Consider the following 23345-nt stretch of genomic DNA (forward strand, 5'->3'; position numbering starts at 1 on the left):
GTGCCTCCCAAGAATGAGTCCTTGGTTGTCCACTCCCAACTCTGTATTGCCCAGGCCCTGCCTTCCCCTCTCTGACTCCTCATTGTAGCCGCCATCACCCTCGGCCCACAGTAGCAATTTTGTGTTGGCTGGGGAAGGGATGTATTTTTCCCTCACTCTTGATGGGGGCCAAAGTCAGGGTTAGGCATGTGTACCCTGATTTATCTTGGGTTAGGGAATATTGGTGACCATCCCTGCTCTGGGCTCCTAGTGCCATAGCACATTCAGTGATCCCTCATCCAAGTACCCAGGAAGGGTTACAATCTGTTGGGTGTTGCCCTCTGTCATAGGTTGGGGTGGTGGCCTTGTGAAAAGTGGAGACTGCCTTCCCTGCCCTGCCCTGCCCTGCCAGGTTATAGTATGTAGGTTCCTGAAGGAGCAAGAGATTATAACAAATAAAAACACTATGTGGTGGGGCAGGGATAAATATGAGGAGCACAGAGGATTCTCATCCCATTTTAATGCTCATTCATCTTACTTCGCAGCCATATAAAGGATACATACATGCAAAGGATTTCTCTCCAGTTAAGCTGCTGACCCCTCACCTTGCTGGAGTAGCAGCTTCCTGATCAGCCCCATCAGTGCCCACCTCCTTCCTCCACAAAGACAGGCAGCTTCTTTTTCCTTCCTTCTGAGGGTGGTTATTTAATGGAAGCATAGTTTCCTTTCCATCATCTTAGAAATGCTAATGAATAATCAAAACAAAATATGTGAATGCAGACCAGCCTTGGTAAACAAGAGTATCAACTTAATAACAGGCCATTCTCCTGGAGGAACCTTTACAAATAGAATGTGCTCCAGGTGGCTAAACCAGGACAACAGGCGCTGAAGAGAACATTTTTTTTTTTAAGCACAAGAAGGAGAAAAGTTTACCCCACTTAACATCCATAGATAAGAGAATTAGAAGTGTCACTTGCCAGAAAACTGGAAAAGAAGACTCCTCTCTGCCATCCCTGTCCATTTATATACATGAAAATTGCTTTATGATTTTTAGATATGACACCAAAGGCACAATCTATGAAAGAAATAATTGATAAATGGGACTTCATTAAAATTAAAAACTCCTGCTTTGTGAAAGACCACGTCAGGAAATTGAAAAGACAAGCTACGGATTAGAAGAAAATATTTGCAAGAGATAATTATGAGAAATAACTATTATCTACAATATACAAAAACATAAATTCCTTTTCTAAATAAGCCTGAGTACTTATTCTGATAATTATCAGTAATCCCACTGTTTACATGCAATCTTCCAATTACTGCTTAAATAAGTAAAAGTAATAAAAGAGCCAATATACATAATTTTATGTATATCCACCCACATATATGGATATGGATAAATGTAAATATATGTGTATGTGTGTGTGGGTGCATGTACAAAGAACTCTTAAAACTCAACAGTAAGAACCCAATCTGATTTAAAAATGGGCCAAAGGCCTTAAAAGAAGATACACATATGACAAATAAGCATATGAAAAGAAGCTGCACGTCATATGTCATCAGGAAAATACAAATTAAAACAACAATGAAACCTCACTATGCACCTGTTAGAATGGCCAGAATCCAGAACACTGACAACAGCAAATGCTGGTGAGGATGTGGAGCAATGGGGACGGGACTCTCATACATTGCTGGTGCAAATACAAACTGGGATAACCACTTTGGAAGAGTTTGACAGTTTTTTACAAAACTAAATATACTCTTGCCATTTAGTCTACCCAAAAGAGTTGAAAACTTATGTCCACACAAAAATCTGCACATGGATATTTATAGCAGCTCTGTTCATAATCGCCCAAACTTGGACACAACCAAGATATCTTTCAGTAGATAAATAGATAAATAAGTAAACTATGGTACATCCAGAGAATAAAATGTATTCAGTGCTAAAAAGAAATGAGCTATCAAGCTATGAAAATACCTTCAGTGCATATCACTAAGTGAAAGAATCCAATCTGATAAAGCTACATACTATATGATTCCAACTATATGACATTCTGGAATAAAGGCAAAATCATGGAGACAGGAAAAATATCAGTGGTTACCAGGAGTTGGAGAGGGAATGAAGGGATGACTAGACGGAGCACAGAGGACTTTCGGGGCACTGAAAATACTCCATATAATACAATAATAATGGCTACATGTCATTATACATTTGTTCAAACCCACAGAATATATAAAACTAAGAGTGAACCGTAAGGTAAACTAAGGACTTTGGTGATCACGATGTATCATTGTAAGTTCACTGATTATAGACAATGTGCCACTCTGGTAGGGGGTGCTGGTAATAGTGGGGGGATGCATTTGGGGGAACAGGGAGTATATGGAAAATCTCTGTACCTTCACCTCAATTTTGCTATGAATTTAAACTTGGTTTAAAAAGTAAAGTCTTTTAAAAAATACTATGAAGATTGAGAGAAAAAACATGAAAGATGGGGACAAGTTTTATTTTAGTACACTTAATGCAACTTTTTTCCTGCTTTTTGAACAAGAGACCTGTGTTTTCATTTTGCACTGGGCCCACATATCAAATGCAGCCAGAACTGTTTGTTGATAATGTGCTTTGCAAATATTTTCTGCCAATCTGTAGTATGCCTTTTCATTCTCTTAAGAGGTCTTTTGCAGAACAAAGACTTGAAGTTTTCATGAAGTAGAATTCATTAATTTCTTCTTTAATGGACTCTGCTTCTGGTAACATGTTTTAAAACATTTATTTTAACCCAGTTCATAGAGATGTTGTATAATTTCTACTAAAAGTTTTACAGTTTTATATTTTACATTTTGAGAGCTATGATCCAAACATGAGCAATTTAATGCTTTTAATGTATATTATTTCTTTTTTTAAAAGATTTTATTCATTTGGGCGCCTGGGTGGCTCAGTTGGTTAAGCGACTGCCTTCGGCTCAGGTCATGATCCTGGAGTCCCTGGATCGAGTCCCGCATCGGGCTCCCTGCTCGGCAGGGAGTCTGCTTTGCCCTCTGACCCTATCCCCTCTCATGTGTTCTCTCTCATTCTCTCTCTCTCAAATAAATAAATAAAATCTTTAAAAAAAAAAAAAAGATTTTATTCATTTAAGTGGGAGAGGGACAAGCAGACCTCACACTGAGCGTGGAGACCTACATGGGGGCTTGATCTCAGGACCCTGAGATCATGACCTGAGCCAAAACCAAGAGTTGGATGCTCAACCACCTGAGCCAACCAGGTGCCCCTAATCTATATTATTTCTATTTGAGACTCTCTCTCCTCTCTTTCTGGGACTATATTTCCACCACTAGAACTTTTCTCAGTGAACTATATATCTCCATCTTGCTTTTTCTTCATTTTTACAATTTTGTTTTGTACCAGTGCTTAATTCCAGATGTTTCTATTGAGTTGTATGACAATTAAAAAACAAAAACAAAACCTCTTTTCAGCTTTGACCAAATGTTTGGTGAATCCATCTACTGTGCTCTTAAAAATTATGTATTTCAGTCATAGAATTTGAGTTTGACTTGGTTTTATAGATCCCAGTCCTTTGGTGAAATTCCACAATGTATCATTTATTTTTGTCAACATATTGAGTTCAGTTATATTTTATCCCTCCAATATCTGAATAATCTGTGGCCTATGGCTCTACCTTTTCTCTTGGTTTTTGGTAATTTTTCTTGATATACTTGAAAAATTTTATTAAATGGTGGGAAATCATATAAAAATATATAGGGCCTCCAAAAGATGGATGTCTCCCTCAGAGATTACTTCTCTTCTGGCCTTCAACTAGAATTGAGGCAGAGCCTCTTGACTCTGTCAGAAAATGAGATGAGAGTCCAAACTTTCGGCCCTTACTTGTAAGGCATAAGTCTTCAGGAGCTTCAGATGAAAGTGGGGGATCTACTCCAAGTTTCCCTCCAGGCCATGAATTCCCTGTTTGTGTCCCAGCTCTGAGACCAGAAGCACTCCTTAGAATTTCAGCCTCTGTACCTTCATTCTGTTCTGTGTCTGGGACTCATGACTCTCCACTGTTCAGGATTAGACACAGGCCTTGATGAACAAAAGCTGTTTAAAATAACTGTCTCACTTGTTTTGGGTTTCCTCATCTCTGCAAACTTGCCTCCAGAAGTCCTTTCTTTACTGTGTTCAGATTTCAAACAGCCTTCTGTTGTGATTTTATGTTGCTTTCATAGCTGTGCTTAAAGGGAAGATTGGCTCGATACAAACTACTCTGTCATAGTCAGAAAATGATACCTACTTTTATATTTTACCCTATATATTTACGTGGTGCTACTCAACAAGTATGTATTCATAAAGTACTTATATACAATTTGTAAAGGAAAGTAAGATGTTTTAATAATCCAGATTAAAATGCTTGGGAAGAGACACAGAAATTATGTACAGAATCCTAAAGATATGAGAATATTTAAGCAAAGATACACAAAAGAGAACCAGCATGAACAAAGAACTCTTAATATCTTGATTTGACAACTTCACCTAGTCAGTTTAAAAAGTAAGATTAAGTTTAAAGATAAGAAAGAGACTTTCACTGATTTCATATTTAGAAGCAAGAGGACAATAGTACTTTCAATTTATGATGTCGAGGCAACCACTGATATTTGCAGCAAAGACATACTAAGCTTGATTTGTGAAAGGACGTTCAGTGAGAGATAGTTTTAGGATAATTAATGATCTGGTACTAAGCATATTGTGAAAGAGTGTTCTAAGTCTTTTATACATAGGAGATAATTGATGAGTCCTTGTCTGTGTAAATAAGCCTTCAGAGAAGAGATATGGAAAATGAGAGAGGAGTTAGGTTTTGTTGTATTATTGAATTGCAAGTGTTTGTAAAGCAAGGGAATTAAAAAAAAAAGTTACAACAAAAGCAAAGCTTTGTCTTGGCATGCTTAAAATCTTTTAGACTTTTTATATTGCTTTTCTCTCTTGTATTTCATGCTAACACAAAGTAAAACAATTGACCACATATGTGTATTACTATTGGTAAAATACATACATGGCAGACAAACCCAGCAATAAAGCACACAATTAATATAAAAGTAAACAATTCAACAAATAACCTTTCCTCAGTCTTCATTTACGAGAACGTACTCAATTATTAACTTCCTTTTCTCGAGTTAGATTTTACCATTTCTTTTAAATAGAAAATGGTAGTTTCTAAACTTACTACATTGTCCTTATGCTACATATTAATTGAAGGAAAAGCAGAGTAGAAACGTCCTTGTTGCTGTCCATTTCAATAAATTATCTTCTTTAACATCTGCAAAAATATAAATTTACACTATCTTCTGCTTTTCAACACATCTCAGGATTATTGATCATTACACATATCACTCTTCCTTGACTAGATCTCACATGTCTTGCTTCTCTCCAATTTCTGAAAAAACTGGAACTTCTTAATCCTGAGATTTGAAAAAACAAAATAACAAAACTAACTGCACACAAAAAAATCACAGTCCCACAATCCCATCTCCACATTCTTTTTGTCATTTTATGATTTAAAGTGATTTCCCTCTGCTTTTCTATCCCTTTGTTTCACCAAGCTGTAATTGTCTGCCCAGTGTAGATTACACTTTACATCTCAGATCAGGGAAACGTGTGGAAGGAAATGCACGAGTTATAAATAACATGATTTGAATGTTTTATTCAATGCATATTTAAATAGGCAGCATCATTAACAACAATGATTGACAACAGGCTGAATGCAAGAGCTATCCAAAAAGGGAGTGTTTGTCCCTGAAAAATAATAAGATGCTAGCCCATGGAAATATTCAAAGTTTAAAGTTTCACTTGGCAGGTTCTGTATAGTCAAGGAATTAGACTTGCTGACTTCAGATTTGGCATTATTATAAAAGTGCATAATGTACACTGAAGAAGGGAAAGAAGAAAGGAACAAGCACATGCACATTCTGACTATTGGAGAGAAGCTATACTCATCCGGGAAGACATGTCTTATTGTTATTTTCATTATTCAGATGGGAACACTGAGCCAAAAATTGTAAGTAAATTTCCTAAAATAAAAAACCTTTTTAAAGCCTGAGTTTTGACTTAAATGAGATATGGTTAACTATAAGGCCAAAAATTGAAGAAAATCAGTATATAGTTAAACAAAGAGATGCATATATATGATATATAGGCAGAATTTTATGGATTATACTTTAAATAGGAAAAAGGATAAAATGTGGAGTTTTATGGAAACTCAAATAAAAACAAAAGCTATTAATATTTAACATTATGGATATTTGTTATATGCTAGAAACTCTTTTAAGACTTTACCTGCCCTGATGCATTTATAATCATCAAAGAAACCCTACAGAGTACATACTAGTATTTTTCTGATTTTATAGGTAAAGACTGTGTAGAAAGAGGTCACAGAAAGTTCCACCCAGATCATACAATTAGAATATGTTACAGTGGGGAGCTTCTGGGTGGCTCAGTCAGTTAAACGTCTGCCTTCAGCTCAGGGTCCTGGGATTGAGTCCCACATCGGGCTCCCTGCTTAGTGGGGAGTCTGCTTCTTCCTCTACCCCCCGCCCCTGCTCATGATCTCTCTCTCTCTCTCTCCCACTGTCTCTCTCTCAAATAAGTAAATCTTAAAAAAAAAAAAAAAAAAAGAATCTGTTACAGTGGGAACTGGAAAATCCAGAATCTATGCCCTGATCATTATACCACATAGCCCTAAGAGAATTTACATTGATAAGTTTGATTAGGAAATTAAGGAAGTCAATTCATTTTTTATTCAGCTTTAATCATGGCAGTATGATGGAGTCAATAAGATGTTTAAAATAAACATTTTGCTTCATTCTCATTTTAATTCTTAAAATTTAACTAATATCCAAACACTATTTTTCTACTCTTCTAGCCATAAAAAGTTTTCACTCATATATAAAAAAGGAATAATTAGAAGTGGTCATCCTGATAAAAGAAATATAAAATCAGGGGCGCCTGGGTGGCTCAGTTGGTTAAGCGTCTGCCTTTGGCTCAGGTCGTGATCCCAGGGTGCTGGGATGGAGTCCCGCATCAGGCTCCCTGCTTAGCGGGGAGCAGGCTTCCTCTTCTCCCTCTGCTGCTCCCCCTGCTTGTACTCTCTCACTCTCTCTCTCAAATAAATAAGTAAAATCTTTAAAAAAAAGAAATATAAAATCATTTTAATTTGATAATTTTGACGACATAGAATTATTTTTGCAGTTTTCCTTTGAATTTAAGTATAAAAATCAGTTACTCAGTTACTACATAGGAAAAAACAAACAACAACAAAAAAGTGGGTTAGACGAATTGAGATATAAAATGATTCTTCACAGGGCCGCCTGAGTGGCTCAGCCCGTTAAGTGTTAGACTCTTGGTTTCAGCTTGGGTCCCAATCTCAGGATCATTAGTTCAAGTCCCATTAGGGCTCCACACCCCCACCTCAGGCTCAGTGCTCAGCATGGAGTGGGCTTCAGGTTCTCTCTCTCCCTCTCCTTCTGCCCCTTACCCACCCATTGTGATCTCTCTTTCTTAAAAAAAAAAAAAAATCTTTAAAAAAATAAAATAAATGAGTCTTTACCAAATTTATTTAAATATTCTTTTGGTGGCTTTTATACCAAAAGTCTTTCTTCCTGATTTGAGACCAGCAAGCTGGGGACCTAGCAAAGTTCAAACTGATTATTTACCTTCTCTCCAAGTTTTATTTTTTTTAAATCTATACAATAATAGTTAACTACAGACACCTTACTGGTATGAGGGAAGGATTAACTCAATTCAAATGCAGCCCGTAAGAAAGCTGATGGCAGAGCCTACCGATAAACTCTACTGAAAGCATTTTTCCCGGAATCTGCTACTGATCTGGTAAAAGATCTTTGGAAAAAGTTGGCAGCACATCTTCTGGGGGAAGAGTTCAGATTCAGCCATGTCTCCTTCATCTCAGAAGCAAATGGAAGGACTTTTCAAAGAAATGGTAGCATAATCTCCTGATGCCACCCAGGAAAGTGTGTCTGGGTTAGGTAAGAAACAACAAAGGCTTTAGGTCCTTGAAACTTCTTATTGTTCATGACAGCTTTCTGATAGGTGTTATCAGCCACCAGATGAGTAATGGTCAGCAGTTCCCAAAATTTACAAGCTGGCAAAACCAAGGAGACAGCATAGTTGAATCACAGTTCTTAAAGCTGAAAAGCCTCCTAGAGAATCATGTGATGGCCTCGAAATGAGATCCTGGGGAATCTCTGTTGCCAGTTTTGTAACGTTTGTTACCAGTTTATAGTTCCACTTACAGATTCCAAGTTGATCCCCACTTTATGAGACTATAAATGTTAAGTGTCTCAGGCTTTGATATGGCCACCTGGAGTCATTGACAATGGTAGTATAGTGGAGAAGTACAGGCCATAAAAGCATTCTGCTTCTCAGATCCATTCAGTCAGCACATAATATTTACTCAAGGCACACTGTGAACAAAACATTCTGCTATATATATCTTGGGATAGTTACAAGAAGAGCAGATATGACACATTCCTTTGAAAAGCTTACAGTTACAAAACAGAAACTTCTCATAGACTTGTCACAAATGCTCCCATTCCTGTTTAGTCTTATAAATACAAATGAAATAAACTGTTAAACTTACCGGTGGAAGCTAATTAAAGAGACTGGCAAGCACTATAGGAACTGATTCAAATGTAGAGCACACCAACACTTCAAAGGCATTCATATTTAGTAAAACTATTGTGTATATTTCATTATTAATGCTTCTAAATTCCTCTATCCTACATCTGGTCTATGTTATTTATATTAGCATATTTTTATAATAAAGTTTGTTTGAGGATGAAAAATATAAATATGAACTATAAGGAAACCATGTTTTCTTTTTGTGCACTAGCAATTCTTTTTTTTCCCCCCCAGGATTATTCATCAGAAGTATTCCTGAAATAATTTTATTCCTTTACATTTATTTTTGAAAACTCTAGCAAAACATCAAGTTACTGCTGCCTTACCATCATGATTTATTTATTTATTTTTAAAAAATTTTTTGAGAGAGAGAAAGAGTGTGTGAGTGGAGGAAAGGGTAGAGTAAGAGTGAGAGAGAGAGCATCTCAGGCAGGCTCGATGCTCAGTGCAGAGCCCAGTGCGGGGCTCAATCCCACAACACTGAGATTATGATCTGACCTGAAATCGAGAGTCAGGCACTTAACTGACTGAGCCAGCCAGGTGCACCCCACCTTTTTTTTTTTTTTTTTGAGAGAGTGAGAGAGACTACCACCATGATTTGTGTGATGTTCACTTGTGATTTAATCTTTAATAGAACAATCATTTCTTCCTCTTTTTTGTCTTTCACTTAACCAAGCAACAGTACAGACCCACACATAAAAGTCAACTAAGGGTCCATGTGGACATTATAAGGCAATTCAGCCTTATCACTGAGAAGATATAGGCATAAATATTCACTTTGGAAAACCAACTGTTTACCATAGCAATGGGACATATGTAATTTCTGATCTAAATTTCTAGATACCTTAAGAACTCCTTTATCCATAATTATATTCATTTCATTCAATTTAAAGTGTCATATTCTGGATCATATTTCCCTAAGTACCAAAATGTTTTGAAAGAGAGAAATCTATAGAAAGCTAAAGGGCTAGTTTCAAACTATTTGTATCAGCTAAAACCTGGGAAAAGATCCTGTGGAAGTGAAAGAAAGGAGTCACTGAGTGGTGATTGCTTGCTGTGCTTAACACTTATTGAGACCTGCATTAATAATCAATAAGATGTAGCTCCAAATATTAACTCCATGTCATTCTTTTACATTGATTAGTATCTTCAGTAGCTAATGTTGTAATAGGGGCAATTTTTTTTTCTATTTCAGAAAGCATAAAAAAATAATGAAACTTGTCTAACAGTATTATACTTGTATCTCTGAAGGAACAGAGGCATTTGCAAGTGAACTGGGAATTAGTAAAGTCTAATTATATTTAATGTTAATGAGCATAAAAGCTTAGTCAGTTAAAATACATTTACTGATCACTCAAAGAACTCATAAAGCTGAAAAAGAAGAAAATGTGTGTATTCTAAAATACCATAACAAATCAGAGATGATTTAGTTTAAGAAAAAATATTCTTCTTGATCTCAATAAGACTACAACCTATTGAAATGAAATGGATATGGGTAAATATAAAATAAATATAAATAATGTGCCTGGCATATTTTTATTATGAACATTTTTTAGACATTAACTCTTGTCAATACAGAAAAGCCTACTAAGAGGTAATTTGTTTTTCCCCTCTCCTCCTTTCCACCTCCCAAATCATCTTCCTCTGCCCAGTTCATACTTTATGTTCTAGGCATAAATAAAAAGAACTTTTCCTCTCATACTCTGGATCTATGCACTTGAAAGACCAATATGACCAGGGCCAAGGGAAGGCTGCCCCAAGATGGGCCACTTTGGCATGAACATTATTTTTAATTAAAAGTAATCAAAACCCAGCAGATGCAGGAACAGCTCTCTTCCTGGTCCTCAAGAGACTAAATTTACATTGGAAAGGAGAGCTTTTACCAGGAAGAAATTATTAATAGAGACTCCCCTTTACCTAAGAAACTTAACTGCAAAATAGAGCAACCTTTATGTTTCAAAAACATCTCCTTTCACCTTCCTGCTAATGGCTTTCCTCCGCTTCCTATCATCAAACCTACCCCACTCCTTAGCTCATATAAGCTTCATATAAGCTCACTGTCTTTGGAATCCCATGTCTGTGTGGATTCCCTGTACATATGTTATTAAATTTGACTTTCTCCTGTTAATCTGTCTCATGTGGATTTCATTCTAAGTCCAGCTAGAAGGACTTTGAAGGGCAGAGGAAGATTTTTCTCCCCAACAACACAAAGGCAATGCACTGAATTATAAATTTACTAAATATCAATTTCATCAAATGATCAATTCAGTAAAATTATAAAAGTCACGATATCCATAAACATAATATATTCATATTGATATGTATTGAATCCATTAGTATTAAAAGGATGATGTTCCTTAAAATAAGTTTTGATAATAGGCAAGTTTGCCAAATTGATCCTTTGGTGAATTGGCTTTTTGATAAATTGTTCTTTTTGGCAATTGATCTTAATCAAATGTACTTAGATCCTAAAATTTATCCCTCCCTGTATGAGTTTTTCCAACTTTCTCCATCTAACTAATTTCTATACATCTTTTAATAGGTGGCTTATGTCTCACTGTTTTCCCAGGAAATCATGTGAGTCCTCCATAACTCCTCACATGGGTGCCCTGTGTACACCCAGCTAAAGAACTGATTTCAGTAGAGTGTTTTCAGAGTTGTCAATCCCAGTAGATTATAAATGCCTTAAAAGAAACAACTGTATCTTACTCATTGTTATAACTCAAGCATATACCAGATGCTCAAGAAAGCATTTGGTGAATGAATCAATATTCTTCAATGTTCAGAATGACTGGAAAACCAAATAAATGTCTTTTTTTTAAGGTTTTATTTATTTATTTGAGAGAGAGAGAGCACAAGCATGGAGGAGGGGCAGAGGGAGAAGAAGACTCCCCATTGAGCAGGGAGCCCAATGTGGGGCTCCATCCCAGGACCCTGAGATCATGGCCTGAGCCAAAGGGAAATGCTCAACTGAGCCATGCAGGTGCCCCAAATAAATGTCTTGAATATGTAAATGTCAGTAGCCACTCTTCTCACCATAGTCTTTCAACTCTTCAGATAATCTGGTTCCCTGGACTTTCTGGCAGTCAGTGGATCATGTAACTTCACCCCAGAGATTGCAGTTCATTCCTGGCACAAATGGGCAGCTGGCTCAAACAAGGACAATCTCATTCTCTCACGTTAGCATTTGGAATATAGATTCAGAGAGTAGACTTAGAGTTTCATTTGGGTGGTTGAACTAGGAGGAGATACAGAGTAGAAGGAACAACTGTGTATGTTCTTCCTGTATTTGATACCAAGAAATTAAATCTGTAGAGGAAAGGAGAATGCTGCTTCCAGGCAGAAAGCAGCAGCAGGAAAGATCAGGAGAAAGGGTAGAAAAACAGAGGGTAATGGAAGACAGTGGTGCAGAGAGTGGGAGTGGGCAAGAAGTGTTCCAGTGGTTCCTGAGTCATGTATTTCTTGGGCCCACTTTTATAGGGACATGACTGAATTTCTTGTACTAGAGTCTATAAGATCACTCTATATTCTTCCAGCAAATTCCTTCATCTCCTCTTTCCTTTCTAAATCTAGTTTGACTGTTTTTAATTCAACCAAATGACTCCTGGCTCTGGCAACACATACCTAAGCAATGTTCCATTTATAATTCTCCAATTTTCTCTGCCCTGCAAATACTCTTTTAGATATGAGGTGATTACTGCTGCACAAATGGCAATTCCCTAAGATACTGTGGCAACAGAGAAGAAGTATTTTAGCAGCAAAACAATATGTAGCTTTCTCCTCCAAAAACTTGTATTTTCAATTGCAGATACAAAAAAAGACCCGACAGTCTCTTGTTCAGTTATTCCCAGTGGACTGCAAAACACAAAGGAAGAAGATGACAAGATGGGTAGAAGACAATGGACCATCAAATACAGCATCATCCCACCTGCTCACCACAGCTCAGTCTTCACTCTAACCATCTATCAATTCCTGCTCCACAAAAGGACAAAAACAACAAAACTATGCTAACTTTTCATGCCATCTTGCTACATTTCTATATGCATATATCTTCCTGTAATGATTTTTAAATCAAGAAGATTGAAGAAAAAAAGAAATTGATTAGCCCAGATCAAGTGGCTCTGATCCACCTGTTATAAGGTAATAAACTGTTGACCTTTTGGAAACACTTTAGTGATGTTTCACTTACGAGAGTCTCTTTTCTTGGAACTAATAAGTCTCTAAAATGTCAGGCTTTATTCCCACATCATTAAACAAATCAGCCTTAATATACTTCTCTTTCAAGTGACTATTTTAAATAAGTCAAAAAGGCCATTTCTAATGTCAATATAAAGATGATTTAGGCGAGAAAATGTGAAGGCAAATGAAAGTACATCTTAGGGTTAAGTAATGTATAATGCTTGTTTTCTTTTTATAATTAGAAAAGTAAAATTAGAGCAAAGCTAAAAGTGTAGCTATAGTTAGTATATAACTATCTAAACTAAAAGCATTTACTTGTTCTCTTATTTATAGCCTCTCTGAGAAGAAATCACTAATATTTAATTAGTGGGCTAAGATGCACACCCCAATTAATTACATTAGCTAAAGTGAAAATAACAAAATGCGTTAATTTGGAAGCAATGAAAGACTGTTTAAACATAATGATTAGAGTGCATTTATTTGGAGGTAGTAAGATGCTAACTAAAATCTTTTTTAGCTTCTGATGAATAAAACATATGTTAATTTGTGAAAGCTTATAAATCACATTCTTTTCAGAAAGTTCCTTTCACATGGAAAGGACATTTCTCAAGGAATAGATATAATTACAGGAAACTAGTCAGATAACATAATAATTGATAAATTATAATAATGTCACAGTTTGGCTTGGTAATCTGAGACAGGAGTTGAAAAATATTTTCCAGGGGTGCCTGGGTGGCTCAGTCAGTTAAAAGTCTGACTCTTGGTTTTGGCTCAGGTCAGGATCTCAGGGTCATGAGATGGTTCCGGGAATGGAGCCTGCTTTAGATTCTCTCTCCTTCTTCCTCTGCCAGAGCCTCCCTGCCCCACCCCCTGACTCTCTCTCTAAAAAAGAAAAAAAGAAAAATAGTTTCCATAAAAGCTAGATAGTAAGTATTTTAGGCTCTGTGGGCCACATACAGTTTCTGTTTCATATTCTTCTCTCCCTTTTTTTGTTTCTATTTGTTTGTTGTATTTAAAGCTTTAAAAAATGTTAAAAACCATGCTTAGCTCATGAGCAGTGAACAAACAAGCCAGAGACCATATTTACCCCAGGGGGGTTTGTTACTCTAAAACAAATGGTGATTGAGTTGTGACGTAACCAGATACAATTTTCCTCTGGAAGTAGAATACTTCCTATGTGTATCTCACATTCACATTGGCTCCTAATTTTAAAAATATGTTAACTTATGGTTTATCACCAACAAAGCACTGGGTAGGCACTGTAGATACCACTGTAATTCAATCTTAGATACAGTATTCAAAATTAGTATGACAAATTTACTTTACTATACCAAATGAACTATAACAACACAAAGTAAAGAGAGATGGATGTCATAAGGAGGCCTCAGGTGGGCGTCTGGGTGGCTCAGTTGGTTAAGCGACTGCCTTCGGCTCAGGTCGTGATCCTGGAGTCCCGCATCGGGCTCCCTGCTCAGCTGGGGGTCTGCTTCTCCCTCTGACCCTCTTCCCTCTCGTCCTCTCTGTCTCTCATTCTCTCTCTCTCAAATAAATAAATAAAATCTTTAAAAAAAAAAAAAAAGGAGGCCTCAGGTGACTGATGTTGGACACATACTGTTCATGATTAGGTCATTATAACTCCAAAAAGTTTCAGAGGACAGACTTTCCATGGAGCAGATTCTGGTACTTAATAAGAAACACAGTCTCACAAGCACACCAGAGATGAGAAGTCACAGGGAGATTAACATTAAGTAAAATCATAAGATACTGATTAGAGTCCTAAATGTTAAATGTTTATAATTTTGTGGCCTGTGTATTCTCCTATTCTCAGGCAGATTTACTTAAGAAGCCAATTTATGAAGAAATGGTTGCTTTATTATGGAATTAGAGGAACTAGTTTGTTGAGTCATATTTTTTAATTATAAAGAAGCAATCCATCAAACATGGGTAAAAACTGGACAGTTCTGTGGGTCAGAGCAACTTACTTTTAGACGGTGCTAAGGATTGCTGCCAGTTCTGCTCCTATGATGTTGCGATGTTCTATGTTCCAAGCAAAATATATTCCTTCTAACTGATGCGTTTTTCTCCCTTTATCTCCTCTGACTCAGTTATCTCCTCTAGTCCTTAAAGTTTAGATAATTTCCTCTAAAATAGATTAGGTATTTAAGAAGAATCTGACTTTATATAGAATCACTCTCATTCTTGTTGTAAAATAATTTTTTCTTATATTAAAGAACATTTTTATCAAATTTCATAATTTGCTAAGATTTTTAATAAAATTTTTTGATAGTTTCATAAATATATATATTCCATTTATAATGTATATTGGAGACTTCTATGGCTGTCTTGTCCACAGCACTGCTTTCACAATAACTTGCTATGGAAATACAAAAGAAGGAAAGCCCCATTCAATTTTAGTCATGGAAGGTATAGAAGACATTTCTTGACGGCAATGATACTGCAGCTAGGTCTTTAAAGATAAGCAGCATTGTTCATGGAAACCTAGGAGTTAAGAAGTAGGGGTTTTAGTTAGAGGAAATTTTAAGCATCCATCCAGATGTGTAAACACAAAGTAAATATGTGAAGAATAATCTATATCTCATTTTGGTCTACATCAAGTTCATAAAAAGGATGAGTGTGCAGTATGAGTTGGGAAAGTAGATTGGAAAGTATCATAGAAAAAATTGACTTGTCATGTAGTAAACCCACTGGTTGCAGTTCACCAACCCATTTCTTCTTCCTTTAAAGCAACAGGTGGATGATACTCCCCCATTCACCCTTGCAGTTAGATGTGGCCATGTGACTAAGATGTAGTCAACTCCAGGCCTGACCTATTAAAGCCTCCTATGCCTGATTCTTCAATTTTCTTTTGCTTTGTGTGGCCATTTGGAAGTCATATATTGAAGATGATTGAGCTACAAAATCACCACTGGGAAGAAAAGTACCTACCAAGTAGAAGCATCTGTCTTAGATTTTCATAAATTAGAACAAAACTCCTATTGTGTTAAACCACTTAGATTTTGCTGTGTATCTGGTGGAAAAGCTAGCATTACCTTAACCTTTGGGTATTAACCTAAAGGTAATAAAAGAAAAATGTCAAAGGACAATGCATTGGAAAGAAAAAGAGAGACCAATTAGAAAGCTGTTGTAGGAGCAACTGGGTGGCATGGTCCATTAAGCCTCCTACTCTTGATTTTGTCTCAGATTATGATCTCAAGGTCCTGAGATGGAGCCCCACATTAGGCTCCATGCTGGGCATCAAGACTGCTTGGGATTCTCTCTCCCCCTCTGCCCCGCCCCCCACTCTCTCTCTCTTAAAAAATAAAAAACAAAAAACTGCTGTAATATTGTCCAAGAGAGTATACCCCACTCTCTGCTAATTAGACTAGAGATTATGAAATTAGAGAAGTAGAGAAAATTTGTCAAATACTGCACAGGTAATATCATTAGACATCCTTCATCAACCACATAAAAGCTGGCTTTAATAACCTCTTCAGTTCTCTGCCATATTTAGGTTACTCTCTGCTCCTTCTTTCTAATCCTATCATTCTCCCCAATACACACCCTATATATTTGCCATTACATTATATACTATATAATCCTACGTGTTATGAAGTTTTCAGATGTTTTTAACACAAAAAGTACACAAATAAATAAGTTCAGTTGACCTCTGTTATGAGTTGAATTATGTCCCACAAAAGTCCATTAGTTGAAGTCCTAATTCCCAGTACCACAGAATGTGACCTTATTGAGAATCAGGTGATTGCAGATGTGATTAGTCAAGATGACGTCATCCTGGAATAGAACAGTCCTCTGTATTAATGTAGCTAGGATCTGTTTCAATCAGGTATGGCAAGGCTAACAGATCAAGAGATACTGCTACAAAGGGAGGAGTTTTTTCTCACAGTTCCCTAGAAACAAGAGGTACAATATACCATGCAGAACCACACAGAGAAGCACCTGGGTGAGGCAAGAGACAGAAAAAGTGAAAAACATGGATAAATTCTTTATTGTGGTTTTCATAGGAAGGAATGGGTAAAACAGGGGAACAAACTGACCAGGTTTGTAATTGGCTAGTTTGAATATTTCAGTAAGCTCCAGGGTGTAGGGGGCTGCCCCTGGTTGTCTGATACCTGTCCCTGGGATGATTAGGGCAGAGAAATATTGCCTCCTGGAATATAAAAGACAGATAGAGAAAGTGGCTCAGAGTGTGGGCTCTGGATTGGCTGGTTTGTATATCAAGGATGTGCTTGAATGCAAGTTATTTACTATCTCTAGAAATTAGCTAGCCCTTTGAGGGGCAGTCCCCAGGACTGGCAATGCCCCAAGATGTCAAACCATCGCAAAATACAGAAAAAAAGAAACCATGATTAAGACAGACTTTGATTAATATGACTGGTGTCCTTATAAAAAGGAAAATTTTGGACAAAGACACACACACACACACAGGGAGAACAGTGTGAAGATGAAGGCAGAGATTTGGGCAATGCTTCTACAAGACAAGGAATGCCAAAAGTTTCTGACAAAACACCAAAAGCTAGGTAACAGGTATGGAAGAGATTCTCCCTCAGTGCCCTCAGAAGGACCCCTGCTGACACCCTGATCTCAGACTTCCAGCCTCTAGAAATATGAAATAATAAATTTCTGTTTTTGACCATCCATGTTGTGGTACTTTGTTACTCCAGTGCTAGCCAACAAATACAACCCCCAATGTCTTCACACTATATTGTCATTCAGCAAACATTTATTTCACTCCTACCTACTCCAAAGGAGACACTGTGTAAAAGGTGTTATAGGAGAAACAAGTGGGTCATAGAGTCCCTGCCCTCATAGAGTTTAACATCCCAAAGGGGAGAGGAAGGATACAGGCCCAAATCTTTGTTTTGAGGAACTTTCATTAAAAATTCAAAAACTTTAACTTTAAAAACTCTCTTAAGTTTGGTCGTGTCCCGAGAATCAGCACAATGAAGAGGGCCCTAGATCAGATGATCACATTTCAAGGTCTGGAGTAGCAAACTCTTGACTTCTGAGAAGTAAACTCCTATTTCTGAGCCTCATGTTCCTCAACTACCATCATGAGGAGGCTGTCACCATCTCAGGGGAGTCAGGGAAATCGGACGAAAGTGCTCTGAAGTCTAGAAAACACCCTGTACACTTTAGACATATTTTTCTAGCCTCTTACCAGCATTTTTTCCTATAATATGATAATTGTTTCCTGAAGTAGTGGTACCAGTAAATTTGTTTAAAAACACTACGGTCATAGCTGAAATATTTTTATAAACTATTTCATTTTTTAAAGTTTTTAATTCCAGTTACTTAATATAATGTGTCATATTAGTTTCAGGTATACAATATAGTGATTCAACAGTTAAAGTACATGAAGGTAATAGATAGGAATAGAGCCATATTTGTGCTGCTTTGGTGCTATGAAACCAGACATCCCATAATTCTTTTAACTTGTAAAGAAAACAAGCAAAAGATAAACATACAAAAGGGATAATTAGCTTGCCTTTTCTAAATGAACTGGGGTTTTGTCATATGAGAATAAATGTTTGAATATGATTACTAGTCCAAAATTTCTACTAACCAACTAACAGTATTTATAGAGCCTTGATTTTAAATCCAAACATAAAAAAAGTAATCAGTTATGTGAAAGTTAATGTCTGTTCATATTTACACCATAAAATCATGACTTAATTCAAGGAGTAATTTAATCCCATCAATATAAAGAATGATGTGTCTATCAGGCTCTGTCTCTGTGTACATGATATGTATATGTAATATACCATAATGTGTATATACATGAATATATATTCATTCAATTATTATATTCATATATATTTATTAGAGGGGTTTTCAGAGAAGGAAGAAAATGGAGCAGGAATGAAGGACTGTAAAAAGCTCCATGAAGAAGAGGAAGAGGTTGACATTTTAAAATATTAAATATTTAAAATTAGCATGCCTATTTTGGAACAAGAAAATAAAAAATTATATAAGGAAGAAAATCTACTTACCCATAGTTTGGCTTATGTCCTATTACTCATGCATAGATTCATGCCATGTAGGCAATATAACATCAGTTTCAACATAATTCCATATTTTGAATATTTGGTTTCCAAGCAGTGTAAATGTTCCATGATTGATTTTAAAACTCCTGGACTATTGGGCGTTTAGATTATTTCAAATGTACATACATCCACTACTGTTATTTCCCAACAATCAAGTATTAGGAGAAATACAAGCTGAAGGGTTGAAACATTTTTGCCAAACTGTTTTCCAATAGTGTGTACCAATTTACAATACTGAGATAGAGTATAAATGTACAACTATTACCAATATTTGTTCAATATTCACCTTGAGGTCCAATTTGATAAGTGTATCTTTCTTTAATTTGCAATGATTTGATTTCAAGGGAAGCAGTTTTTTTTTCTTGTTTCACTGTTATTTGTGGCTCTTTTGTGAATTGCCTGTTCCCATTATTTGCCCACTTTTTGATTGGGATGTTTTGTTTATATTTATCTCCAAAAGCTTTTCGGATCACAACAACATTGTAATCTAATTTTTATGTTTATTTAAATATTTCTCCAGAGTTGCAGTTTGCTTCTTTTTATATTTTTATAGAAAAGAAAATGTTTATTTGGTCAAAGCTATGTCATTAAATTAATTTCTTTTTATTATTTTCATGTTAAAAATTCATCTCCATCTCAAAATTTAATATTTGCCCATATATTCTCCCAATTTTTATTCCATTTGTTTTTCACTTCTAACTCCTCAAATAATCAGGAATTTTTATTTCTTTATTAGTTGCTGACTCAGCGTCTTAAATTTTTACTAACTTGATAATTAATGGCTTTCAAGAAGATTTTTTAAGTATAATTCTTTTGTCCAAAATTTCTATTTGTGCTTTGTTCAAGGTTCATCTGAATTATCTAGTTAGCCATTACCAGGGGCTTCATTTTTTCCCATTAAAAAATACATCTTGGAGGTTGTTCCCTATAGCCAAGATGGCTACTATTCCCTTCAGCTTGACTAAACTTTAGACAAGTTTCTTCCAATTGGCTCCTGACTTCACTTTTTTTAGGGCATGTCCCCTTTGAGATGTCAATCTTCTCCCAGCTTCTTGCTAGTTTTACAACCTAGCACAGTCTTCCCCAAGGTCTTGGGGGCCATCCCTTTGAAATGTAATCATTAAGAAAAACAGTGCCTCTACCTCCAAGTTGCCATGGGATAGTAGGAATCTAACTTACCTAAGTGCCTATTAGCAAACATAGATGGCCTAATCACAGTGACCAAACTCCCTGATACCCCAGTAATGTTTTCCTGTATATTTCCACTAACTCACCCGAGTGCTTCAAAACTCTCTCACCTTTGTTTCAGTGGAGTTGGGGTCCATCTCCTCCTATTGCAATAATCTTGATCTCCATTGCAACAGTATTGAATAAAATCATCCTTGCCTATTTAATTCTGCATTGTACAATTATTCTTTTCCACATATGAGTACAAAAATATCTACATCATCTTTTTAACTCACTACAGAGAATTATGAGATATACATGTATTATAATTTAGTAATTCCTCTTTTGATGGACATTTCAAATGAACATCCTCAAAGCTTAGGCTACAAGCAAGGCAATTCAATAGACATAACTCAAAGTATATGGTGATGTGTTGGTACTTACTGCAGCTCTCTTATTGGCTGAGACAGAATTTTTTTCTGTTTCATATAACCTGGAACTAACTATGAAAAAATGCTACTCTTCAATAATTTCCAATAAATTTGGTAAAAATTTTCTATAAAGGTACATCAGAAACTAGTATGCTCACCAGAGAACTCCTCTTTCAATGTTCTCCTGGCAATGTCAGATATTTTTAGTCTTTGTTTATATTTCTACTTCAGAGTTCCCTCCTTTCTATGTTCTCATGTGTACTCTAGTTAGGAAAATATAAAGAAGTTAAGCAGTAGAAATCTAGAAATAGGAAAATTCAATTATATTCTGCCCCATGCACGTATGAGTCAATCATTGATCATATTGCCCTGATACCATTCACTTAACAACCTATTCTCCAGGTATGTCCAAAAAAGGTCATGATTGATTTTCAGAGAGTTATTTTACCTTTTAAGAGATGAGGTGGCATCTTTTTAATAAATTATATCTTATTAAATAGCACTACAAATCCATAATCTCTATCAGAAACCCTTAGGACTAGATGTGTTTGGTATTCAGAATACTTTGGATTTTATAAAGATAAAGAGGTGCATGTACCATGTATTATATAATAGTCTCAGCTCTTTCTAGGACAATGGCTCATAATTAAACACATTTTTTCAAGTTTTTATTTAAATTCCAGTTAGTTAACATACAGTGTAATACTGGTTTCGAGTGTATAGTATAGTGATTCAACACTTCCATACAACACCTGTTGTTCATCACAACTGCACTCCTTAGTCCCCATCACTTACTTAACTCATCTTCCCACCCACCTCCCCTCTGGTAACCATTAGTTTGTTCTTTATAATTATGAGTCTGTTTCATGGTTTGCCTCTCTCTCTTTTTTTCCATTTGCTCATTTGTTTTGTTTTTTAAATTCTGCATAGGAGTGAAATCATATCATATTTGTCTTTCTCTGATTGACTTATTTTGCTTAGCATAATACCCTTTAGCTCCATGCATGTCCATGCAAATGGCAAGATTTCATTCTTTTTCATGTCTGAGTAATAATTCATTGTATACATAAACCACGTCTTCTTTATCCATTCATCAGTCAATGGACACTTCCGCTGTTTCCATAATTTGGCTATTGTAGATAATGGTGCTATATATAAATCTGCAGTAGATGTGTGAATATTTATACTATGTAGAATAAAGATTTTTTAATAATCTTGCATCATTTCAAAAAATGGTATGCTATTAAATGAGTTTTGGTAAAAAAAAAAAAAAAGAAGAAAAACAGGTAAAAAATTGTCTGATCAGGAACATGTAGATTTTGGAACTGTAGATAAATGATTATGGACCTGTACTCTATAGCCCTTTTCCCAAGTTAGAAATCTGAGAGTCATTTGTTTGATACTTTCTTCCTCTTTTTCTACTACATTCAACATGATGGGTTAGTTCCATTTCCTACTTATTTTTTAAAATTTATTTTGTATTCTTACTGCCTTAATTTACACTTTTGTTCCTCTCACCTGGACAGTTATGATTTCTTAATAGTTATTTCTGCCTCTAATCTCCCTAATTGTATTGTCATAGTAATAATTGGAAAAGTGACAACATAAAACTGAACTAGAAATATTGCCTTCCAATTTAAAGCCACCGAATGGAACCCATCTTCCATAAATAAAAGTTCTTGGTCATCTGAATCTCTCTTCTATATTTTTAAATTTTTTTTAAATACATATACTATTCCCAAGTCATAGTAATCTTAAAACATTCCATATACACAACTTTTTTTCATACATTTATTTGGTTGTCTCTGTATGAAATTTCATTTTACCTCTCAATCACATAAACTCTTAGACTCATTTAATGTTAAATTCCTGAAGCTCTTAACTATCCCTTCCCCCCACACACCACCCCTACCAGCATCATTTCACTATTTTCTACTATACTACAATAGCTATTTGGAGGTTTACATTTTTTTACAGAACTTAATATTTAAGATTTTTTTCTATCATCATAAATACAGATTATTTATATTTCACATGGACATTATCAGGAAAATGCATTTTTTTCAATTTTCCTTAAGAAAGCACTGATTCTCATATAGACAAAGTAATCTCTAAAGAGAAGAAAAATAAAAGTCTTTCATCTCTACATGCGGTAGCTTAATTTCTCTGGAACACTGCAGCAATAGCATATAACCAAAATCCAAATATTTATTTACAATATTCTCCATGTGCATATGTGTCATGTGCATATGTGTAAGTATATATACATACATACATATACACATGCATACATAACCATCCATAAATGCATGTATAGCCATATATAAATACAAAATTTATGTATATGCACTTAATATATGGAATATTAGAATGATAAACTTATTTCTTATTTTTTACTTTTTTTATAGAAGCAGAAAAATTATGATGATGAACTTCATGTATTCATTGCCCAGCTTCAATAGTTATCAATTCACGGTCTATCATATTACATTTATACCCCTATGCAGTTCCTCACCCTCAACCTCATTTATTTTTTTTAAGATTTGATTTATTTATTTGACAGAGAGGGAGAGAGAGCACAAGCAGGGAGAGTGGCAGGCAGAAGGAGAAGGAGAAGAAGACCCCCTACAGAGCAGGGAGCCCGATGCAGGTCTCCATCCCTGGACCCTGGGATCATGACCTGAGCAGAAGGCAGATGCTTAACTGACTGAGACTCCCAGGGGCCCCTCAACCTCATTGATTTTGGAACAAATCCCAGACATCATCACATTTCATTCATAAATATGGCATTCTGTCTGAAGCATTGCTTTAGAGTGTTACGACTGAAAATCTTCAATGATTTTC

At 35.8% G+C, this 23345-nt stretch overlaps 1 protein-coding gene across 2 annotated transcripts in view; it reads right to left on the reverse strand.

The window, feature by feature from the left end:
- The window catches only part of ZNF385D (zinc finger protein 385D), a 933228-nt gene that overhangs the window by 736819 nt on the left and 173064 nt on the right, over nucleotides 1-23345 (reverse strand). Inside the window, exon 2 of one of the 2 annotated variants that reach the window (XM_054504443.2) lies at nucleotides 585-724. The exons of the other annotated variant lie outside the window; for it this stretch is intronic. Within the exon in view, the coding sequence (XP_054360418.1) occupies nucleotides 585-618 (34 nt within the window). The 5' untranslated portion in view covers nucleotides 619-724. The remainder of the gene's footprint in view (nucleotides 1-584; nucleotides 725-23345) is intronic. 2 annotated transcript variants of the gene reach the window in all.

Source organism: Mirounga angustirostris, unplaced genomic scaffold (assembly GCF_029215605.1).
Source record: "Mirounga angustirostris isolate CCGP_5_RB_7025 unplaced genomic scaffold, mMirAng1.0.hap1 SCAF_1, whole genome shotgun sequence".
Classification (NCBI taxonomy): Eukaryota; Metazoa; Chordata; class Mammalia; order Carnivora; family Phocidae; genus Mirounga; species Mirounga angustirostris.